At 42.2% G+C, this 9577-nt stretch overlaps 1 protein-coding gene across 1 annotated transcript in view; it reads left to right on the top strand.

The window, feature by feature from the left end:
- Nucleotides 1–7878, top strand: part of SLC24A3 (solute carrier family 24 member 3) — a 129744-nt gene extending 121866 nt beyond the window's left edge. Inside the window, exons 14-15 of the mRNA XM_029911909.1 lie at nt 6217–6282; nt 7102–7878. Coding sequence (XP_029767769.1) covers nt 6217–6282; nt 7102–7251 — 216 coding nt within the window. The 3' untranslated portion in view covers nt 7252–7878. The remainder of the gene's footprint in view (nt 1–6216; nt 6283–7101) is intronic.
- The last annotated feature ends 1699 nt before the right edge of the window (nt 7879–9577 follow it).

Raw genomic sequence — 9577 nt, 5'->3', positions numbered from 1 at the left:
AGTGAGAAGGCTACAACAGTAAAACTATGTGCCATTAAAGCCAGTGAGGAACTGAGCCATATTGTGGGCTGAGAACAGCAGTGTATGTTACATGTCGGAAGTAAGTTGGCTGGAAGACGATAAAGCAGTGTGACCTGCATCACTCTGGCCATAGGTGTGTATGTAAAATGGGCGTAACTTACACCCCACATGACAGAAGCGGGTGTGCCAGGGAAAACATCTAGCTGGTTAAGCAGGTAAAATAAAGTAGTAGGAGCCCATTTACACCTGCTTTGCTTTCCTGCCCTATTGTCACATGTCATGGGACACCACTGTTTACATCACCAGATAATTTGGCCCAGGCAGGCACTTGCAAGGGAGTGCAACCTGCTTACACCAGGACTGAATCTGGCCCCCTGAGCACTCATCTCTTCTTTCTTTCAGGGATAGAAGAATCACAACTGTGTCTTTTGGAACAAAAGCTACTGTGTTTTCATTGATATTAGGGGAGTGGGTTTAGGTGTCTTCACGAGAAGTGCTGCGAGGGCTAGGAATGGGCTGGCTAAGTGTGCAGCTGCAATCTCTTTCTCCCGTGCTGCTCAGGCAATGAGCTCAGCCCTGCTGGGAAGAGACCTTTCTCTCCTAGAGTGAGAACCCCGTCCAACAGCCCCTCAAAAACTGGAACAGCATTGCACTCCAGATCCAAATGCCCTTAATCTCAAAGCGTCCTGGTCCTTTTCTGACTGCCCAATGTAAAGCCCGTGATGACAGAGTCCTGTAGGATCCTAGTATTCAGTGACACTTACACACCCCGCAGCAGCAGGAGGGAGGCAAAAACAGGAACTGAAGCTGGAACAAAAAAATGGATTATATCCATGCAGCGGGCCAACTCCTCAGCTGGTGCAAATCAATGCCGCTCCTAGTCAGAGGAAACCACAGGAGCTGTGCCTATTTACAACAGGTAAAAATCTGACGCGTGGGCAGTTTTTTATTGGTAACTTTCTTTGCCTTCTGTTGTTCTCAATTCACCTACTAGCAGATTCTTTCCAGTTTTCCCCTTTCCAGTCTGAGTCCTTCCACTTTGCTGGGCCCGCATGTGGCATACCAGAGACACATTTCCGACTCCTGAACCACCATGGAAACTTCTTCTCAGTCGCTTGTATAATGCTTTGCGTTTTCCAACCAAGTTTTTGCCCAGTGAATTGTAGTTTTTGTTCCAGAAAATACAGCTGCGATATCGATTCCAGCCAACTGAGCTTCCTGACAAAGTGCATTCCATGGCGAGCATTGTTTTCCCCAAGGAAACCATCCCTCTCTGTTTACATGGAAGGGGTTTAATCCTGCCGTCAGAAAAAGGCTTGTGTAATGATTTTCATTGCAATGAGGCTGTAACACTCAGCAGCACCTCCTCGGGCCTCATGTGGGGAAATCCTCGCCCCTGTCCGCACCCTGTCCAGAAGCCACTCAGCCCATTGCTCCAGTCAGTCGCTCTGCAACTGCTGTCCTGCTAGTCCAGAGCTACAGTGCCTCTCCTTCGCGGCTTAGCCCTCCAGCCAAGTCACCACCATCCTCTCCTTCTGGGATATTATTCTCTCCTTCTGGGATATTATCCTCAAAGTCTCAGGCAGTCTCCACTGTGCTGACTCTGCCACTCTTGCAGTGGTTGGTAGGGGAATCCGGGCCCACCCTCTGCCCCGGGTTCCAATCCAGGGTCCCTCAAACCAGCAGTTCAGATCTATCCCTCTCAGACCTGACTGTTTCCTACCCTGCCTTTCTCAGGCTCCTGCTCTCCCCCTTGTCTCAGGGAGTGTGACCGCAGACCCACCTGACTGCAGCCCCTTATCTACTGCTAACTTCCTCTCTGTATAGACCCTGCCCAGCTCCTCCCCTAGCTGGACTTCATCAGCAATTAGGCCCTAGCACTCCCTGGCTTTCCTCCAGGTGCAGCCAAGAGGTTAATTGGCCTAATTTACCCCTTCAGGCCTCGTGTGGGGGTGGACACCCCATCACAGGGGCATAGAGTGCTCAGACATGAAAATTAAAGTAGATAAATTAGACAAATATTCTCCCATCGCTTCCAAGAAATCATCCTTTTCTAGGAGGATGCCAAGCCTCACAAAAGAAAAGCTGTTGCAAGGTTGCCTGTCTACAATGGGTCATTTTACTTGACTCAAGGATAGAAGCATATCTAGTTACCTAAAGGTAAAAACAAGAACTGTCAAGCTGGAGTGAGAGTTCATCTCTCCTAATGCAACTCCATTACATGAAAACTGATGCTCAAGTCTCCATCTTGAGGAGTTGCGATGGGGGGCAGTTGATTGGATTATTTGATTTGCTGTTGTGAGGTGAGACACACTTTATACTGTTAATAAATAATTAAAAGACGTTGTAAACATGTTACAGTCTTGAGTCATGTGTGTTATAGGGGGTTGTTACCACATCAGTAGAAGGTGTTACAGTGGTCATAAGCAGTCCATTGCCCTGTAACAGTTGAGTAATCATTTAATAAAACATTTGTTAATCGTTATTAACCCTTTATAAACTCAACCTTCTTGTAAGGCCTGCTGGGTTTTAAGACCAGCAGATCTTATGGTCATGCCTTCTATTAAGGCTCCATTTGTAAATAGTGTATAAAAGATTAATAAATGATTAACATATGTTTAGTACATTTTAATAATTCTTAATTAATTAAGAAAAGGATTTTTTTTTGCAGATGGGCTGAAAAACAAATCCCTGTAACAATTGTCCTTTTATATGTCAACATTTGGCCCATTTTAGATGTAGGTTTAAGAACTTTTCTGCTTTCAAAGGTACATTTCCTGTTTTCATACCAGTCCAGTCATGTCACTGAGAAGCACCATCTGTCCTTCATGTTGAATGCAGGTATTTTCCATGCTAAAAACATCCAGCTGCTTCAGTTTATTTCTTTTTCGGCTAGAATCCACTTTAGTTGGTGTATTTAATACCACCAGCTATTAAATATATTGGAGCCTGTGAGAAACCGCTTCTAATCAAAATCCAAACAAGAATTATTGTACAAAAAAACTAGCAATTCTTGGTCAGCCACTGGCAGCTCTGCAGGAGCCTAGGGGCTGGATTCTGATCTCAGTTACACCAGTGTAAATCCATACTACTGTCATTAATTGAGCCAGTGAGACTACTTGCTGTTCTAGTTTAGGGTCAGGAAAGGATGGGAGTGGTCCAAAGGCAACAAGCCTAGCCTCAACAAAGGGGAAGTGTCAGCCTGGTCAAAAGGCCAGGAAGGGAATCTTGTCCAGACCTCCTTCCTCATAATTACAGCATGCACAATGTGAGGCTCTCAGAGGAGAGCAGACAGGTTTAGAGAGACGTATTGGAGAAGGTCCTCAGAACTCAGACAAGGAAGCAGACACTCCTTCCAACCCTAGGAGAAAATGTTGTTTCAGAAAAACTGTGAGGGCTGTGAAGAAGTGGTAATTGATACTGTAAGCAGAAATGGCTCAGGAGCCTTCTTCCGTTCTCCATCCACAGCTACACAAGCACACAGCTCCCTGGGTGGCACTTGCAGCCTGCAGTTTACATTAAAAGCAAGATCAGTACTTTTCCCTCCTTCCGTTACATGGGCGATGCCAGATTTGGCCTTACTGTTTTGAAGCAATCCATGTTCTAGTTTCCTGGGACAGTCAGACTACTGAGAATAACACATGATGGTCTCGTTAATCTGGGGCAGCAACAGAATTCCAGAATTTGATTGGGCTACAGGTCATGTATAAAAACCGTAACCTCTCCAGTCTATAGCAGCAATACGAATTTAATGAACGGTTCTCATTATTATAATTTAGTTTCATTCCAGTGGTTTCCAGAGGTCCCATTGTGCTGGGCTCTGAACAAGCATGAAATAAAAGACAAGCCCCTCCAGCACAGATGCCCACTTCATAACTGTCGGTATTAAATATGCCAGTTGAAGTGGAATCCAGCGGAAAAAGAAATAGTGCCTGCATAGAGGGATCTGCCTTCATGGAGTTTATTGCAGGATTGTGACTGCCAAATACCAGAATTGAGCTCCCCTTTTCAGTCAAATTCTACTCTCAGTTGCACTGGGGGACTGAAATCGATGGAGTTATTGTGGATCTACACCTGTGTCACGAGCACAGAGTTTGGCCCAGCGGGTGACCAATTTGTTTTTCCTGGGTGTATCTGTAGAACTCCGTGAATGCCTTAGGAGTCCTGTGCCATGTAGTTCTTGAGCTTTTAGCCATCCCTTGCATTTGCAATTCCTAATTCTCTTACAAATGTGCCACTTTATAATCCAGCTGAGAGGATGTGAGTGCTGAAAGATGGCTGGTGATACACTGTGTACCATTATTTCCCCTGTTGGCACTTGAGTAAATTACATTGTCACAGTAAATTCTCATTTGAATTGCTCATTGGATTAAGGACAGTTTTACAAATCAGAAAGAAATCCAGCTGTTAAAACACAAGGCCCACATTGTTAGAGGTGTGTGAACTTTTATCCTCAGGATTATTTTCTGCTCTGCAAATCATTTGCAGTAATGGACTAATGCTTTTGCTTTGCTCTGTATACATCTGTAGACCCAGCTGAGTAATTAAGAGCTGGAAATCAGCCCACTTAAGGAAGAACACTGCGCTTTCAGCTGTCCCCTTGGATCCCAGTAACAAGTAGAGTTATGCTATTGGAAATAGTCCGGCACTAAATGAAAATAAACACACCCAGACAAACATTAGAAATGTCCTCATTCGACGTATCTTTTAAAGATGCTTGTAGTGTGTAAAGTGACTACAAAGAATCTTAAACTGAGCGAAATGATTTGCCTTTTGGAGGCCTGTTGATTCTAACTGAACTTTGCTAATGATTTCTTTGCACAGAATGAGCCAAATTCTTCCCTTCTGTAACTCCATTGATTTGAGTGGAGGACTAAATTTGGCTCAGTTACTTTATAATGCTCTGTTGCTAGTAGTGCACTGTGGGAATACTGCTTTAATAGACTGCAGCATCTACCCAGCAAAAATTCTCTACATTAACTTGCTTTTATGTGATAATCTAAAATAATTTTTTAATGAAACTTATTCCATGAGGTGTACCCAGGAAAGCATAAGCAGAATTTGAGACAGTCTTAGATTATTTAGGCTTGAAGGTTTTAACTGCATGGAGAAAATAAAAAAATCAGGAGCCTGAAGGGTTAAATTGCAGTAGCCTATGCTACCCACTCCACAATGGCCAGCCGCTTTGCTTCCAATTGGGAAGGTATTAACCTTCCAGTGAAGGAAAAGACTCTTGTACATTTCTCTCTCATTGAAATCCTAGTGCAAACACCTGGCCTTCCAGGTACGTGGGCCAGTTGAAGCAGAGAGTTTTGACTCAACCAGCCTGAGTCCGGAACTGAATTCTCCGATATGCCAGTTAGAAAAAAAACAATTAAAGTACCTAAAGGAACAAACAATAACAGCTCTGACAGACTCATATGAGCATAAAGGGAGGAAGGATGATCCAGTGGTTAGGGGTTTATCCCAGGACTCGGGAGAGATGAGTTCGATTCCCTGCTTCTGAGTGACTTTGAGTAACTCGCTTAATCTTTGCACATCAGTTCTCCAGCTGCCCAATGGGGATAATAGCACTTCCCTACCTCACAAGGCTGTTATGAGGATAAATTCATTAACAACTGTGAGATGCTTGCATACGCTGGGTGGATGGGAGCCTTAGTTAGATAAACAGAACCAAGAGCCTTAGCACTAGATAGTTGAGATCCCCTCTAATGACATAAACTGACCATGCCAATTTGCACTATTAGATTCCATCTTTGTTTCCTTTATGCAGCCTAATAACAGTACGGGGGGAAAGGACATTTTTATCCCGGAATTTCTTTCACGATAGTTGGGAAATCAAATTATGGGTCAGGATAAAAAGGCCTTTCCCCATATTATTCATGCAGGAATCACACGGGAGTCAATCAGAAGGAAGGTACATTCTCATGGTATAATGAAGAGACAAGTAAGAAAGTTGGGGTGGGAGTGGCAGGCTTTGTAATGCTCTCAGTCTCTGAGTATGTCACCCTTTGATCAAACACCTTCTTCTGGAATGAGGAGTGGGCTAAAAACAGTGATGTAATGGTCTTACTTGGCTTTTACGTTGCTGGAGATGTTGTTTAGAAACTGCGGTTTCTGGCTACAGAATAATTAGCAGAGTAACTCTATTCTTCAAACTTCTCACATAGTTTTAATAAAATTCCTTCTTTTCAGATCCAGTTAAACAGCCGAGGACTTATCTATTCCGTTGGCTTGCTGCTGGCATCAGTTTTTGTCACCGTATGTATATAATCTCTTGTTTTTCATTTCCAAGATAGTAATTGTATAGACGTTTGCTTTTTCTCCACGTGCTCCTTTTCTCTTAGAGCAGCAGCAATTGCTGTGAGTCCTGTTGAGAGGTACTGCCGATTTCTACTGTAAAATTTCCAGGGGCCTAATCTGGTACTTTGCAAGCAATTATTTGGCCTGACACAAGATGGCTCATACATTGTGTATTTTTTCCTGAGAGGAGCCCCGGGAAATTCACTAGTAATCATTCGTCACTTTCCGTGGTAGAAATGAAGCCAGACTTACTCTTGTGCACAATCCACTCTCCAGCTGGGCAGATATGAGTTTGCCATAAAACACAGCAAAACTGACATGTTCATATTCAAGCATCAGACTGTTTAAAGCATACAGAGGTGTTTGCACCTGCAAATTGCAGGCCCAGATACACAGGTGAAAGCCGTTTTAGACACACAGAAGGGAGCTGGCCATTGAAAAGTTTAAGGGGTATGAATCTCGTAGAATTAAATGGAATTGTTCTTGCCAGAATGAACTGACTATTAAAATATTGGGCCAGATCATTAGCTGGTGTTAATCAGTGCAGCTGATGTAGCTACGCCAGTTTACTCCAGCAGTACATCTCGCCCACTGTATAATAATATCCTAAAATGATAAGTTGCAATTGAGAACAGAATATTCTTCAAGCAAGTCAATGGCACTCAGCAACAGAAAAGTAAATTTCATGGTCACGCTATTGAGAAAGGTGCTTGCCACTGATTGTAAATGTTTTTGATGTTGCTGTTTACTCTGAGCAAATGATTGTGTGTATTGTAGGTACTTGGTGTCCACATGAACAAATGGAAGCTGGATAAGAAGCTGGGAATTGTGTGCCTTTTCCTGTACGGCATCTTCTTATGTTTCTCCATCATGACAGAATTCAATGTTTTCACTTTTGTGAACTTGCCGATGTGCAGAGATCACTGATCCAGGTGGCAGACTGTCGAAAGGTACTTCCTTCTTACCTGTGCAATACAAAACACGGCTGGCGTCTCCAGAACACGGTGCACCCGACGGTCGTGAAATATATCCTGCTCACTGTTCATAGGATTCTCCTCCCATCTCGGTTTACCCTCTTCCGACCCCGAAACCTGGAAAAATCCTGCATCGATGTGAAGATAATTTTTTTTCAACATTAATGTGATTTCCAAGTTCAGTTTTTGAACAGTGACTGGGATTCTAAATGAACTGGCTGCTATCTGGCGTTGAGCCAGGCAAAACTGGTCTGCTACAATTCCTTCCTTTTTAAGTTATTTGGTGGAAGACTAATCTAATTTATGATTTAAGACTATTGCTAGAATGCAGAAGAAGAGGGTACATTGTATATGGGGTGTTTTTCAAGCAGAACTGTGGGAATCTTTTATTTTTATTTTTTTCAGAGATCAACAGCCTCTCTTTGCAACTTCTCCTTCTGAGCGCTGGATTTCGTGTAATGATCCAAAGGTCACAAGTGCAGTGTATTATGGGAACTCAATTTGAAATACTCAGCATATGAGTGGATTGACTGTTTATTAAAAAAAATGACTGGCAAGGCAGTGGATAACAACTTTATACTATGATTAACGCATCTCTTAAAGGTGTTGCAAGGTGAACATGGATTCAAAGGGTAAACACTGCTACCATTTTCATTATTAATGTCAGAGTTTTATTGCTAGGTTATTTATATGTCCTAGGTTATAAGCAATGGTTTAGGACTGCCAGCCTCACGAGGGCTAACGAGGAGGGGTCCTGGTTTTTAATGATCCACACATTGCGATGCAAGGTCAGAAGCTTCAGAGGATCATCCAACTTCTTGTAGCTTTTTGGGGGAGTGTGTAGTTTTATGTCTTATTCGTTGTGAGAGGAACATAAGCACAGTCACACATTCTCAAAATGAGTTGTAGACACTGGTTTCTTTAAAAGGAAAGAGGCATATTTTGCACCGACATTGTTACTGAAGTCATAATTTGCCACTCTTTAAAGAATACACTGGACCTGGCCAAAAAATTTTACAGCTGAACTTACCTGATATCAGATTGTTGTGGATTTATTCCACCTCCTTCTGGAGGAAGAAAGAGAGAGAGAGAGAAATGGCACTTTTAAAATGCAGAATATCTTTAATGCAGATTCACTCACAAATCTAAGTTATGATGAAAGTTTTGCCATTCGCTGTTCTAACAGACCTGCAAGGTTTTGTATAATACTGTATTAATATGCAGGCAAATTCCACTACATGAGGAACACCTATGATTGCCACACTTGTATGTATTGAAATTGTGGATTCTTGCCAGTGCTGGCTGTTGTATTTACTTTAAGCATTGATCACTTCTGATTCATTTGGTATGGTTTTTTCCTCTTCCTTGTATATGTTCTTCTATGAAGCGTAATAAGATACTACCAACAAGGTGAATGTTTTTGTCTATGGTACAGACAGTGGCCAATATTGGTAGACAGGACACAACAAAACAGGGCCCTAAGAGAAAAAAAAAAATCTGAACTAGCGGAAGAAAAACAGTTCAGAGTGAAGACCGGTTTAGCCACTCGTTTGCACTTGATTATTTAAGCTTAATTCTCTTCGGACAAATAAACGTTTCCAATCTGTGATCTCCATTCGACACAGCATGTTACTTTCTATCCTTTTCACACGGAACAAGCGAAAATACAAGTTTATCAGGCAAGTTCCATGGAAAGTTGATGCACATCCACCTTGGGTAAAAGCAGACTAGTGGGTCTCTGGAGGAAAGTAGGTGTGAAGACAGAGCAGATGTGGATAAAGGGGAGAGAAAAGAGGGGCTCCATTTTATATATGTGTTGCTGTTTTTTCTTCAGGAACATAACTGTGATCCCACTTGTTTCGCTAAGCAGCATTCTAAGAACAGCATGCTAAGAACTACACCGTATGGAAATTCCATTGCATTAGAAATCCCCACTGTACCTTCTTAGTGTGTTTTTAATTAATAATAACCACTAAAATGTCTCAAAAGACTTCCTTAAATTAAAAAATAGTAGCATGATGTGATACATTTCAATAAATTCCAACCTTGAGGACAGTTATAAGCTTATAACAAGATATAGTAGCTCCTAAGCTGAATCTTTCCTTACTCACAGGAGAGACAATATTTGGAAAAAAAAAAGTTTCACATCAGGGCCTATTATTATTTCTATTTTGAATATTTATACTGCTGCTCCAATGGAGCCAGTTGGATCTATTTCTACGAAATAGCCATTATCTATCCCATGGCACAAAAACTGCATGACTGGTTTTTTAGGAACT

The sequence above is a fragment of the Terrapene carolina genome, unplaced genomic scaffold (assembly GCF_002925995.2).
Source record: "Terrapene carolina triunguis isolate 2854851 unplaced genomic scaffold, T_m_triunguis-2.0 Scaffold132, whole genome shotgun sequence".
In the NCBI taxonomy this organism is placed as follows: Eukaryota; Metazoa; Chordata; order Testudines; family Emydidae; genus Terrapene; species Terrapene triunguis.
Note: the sequence above shows the minus strand (reverse complement) of the source record. Positions and strands in the feature narration are given on the sequence as shown.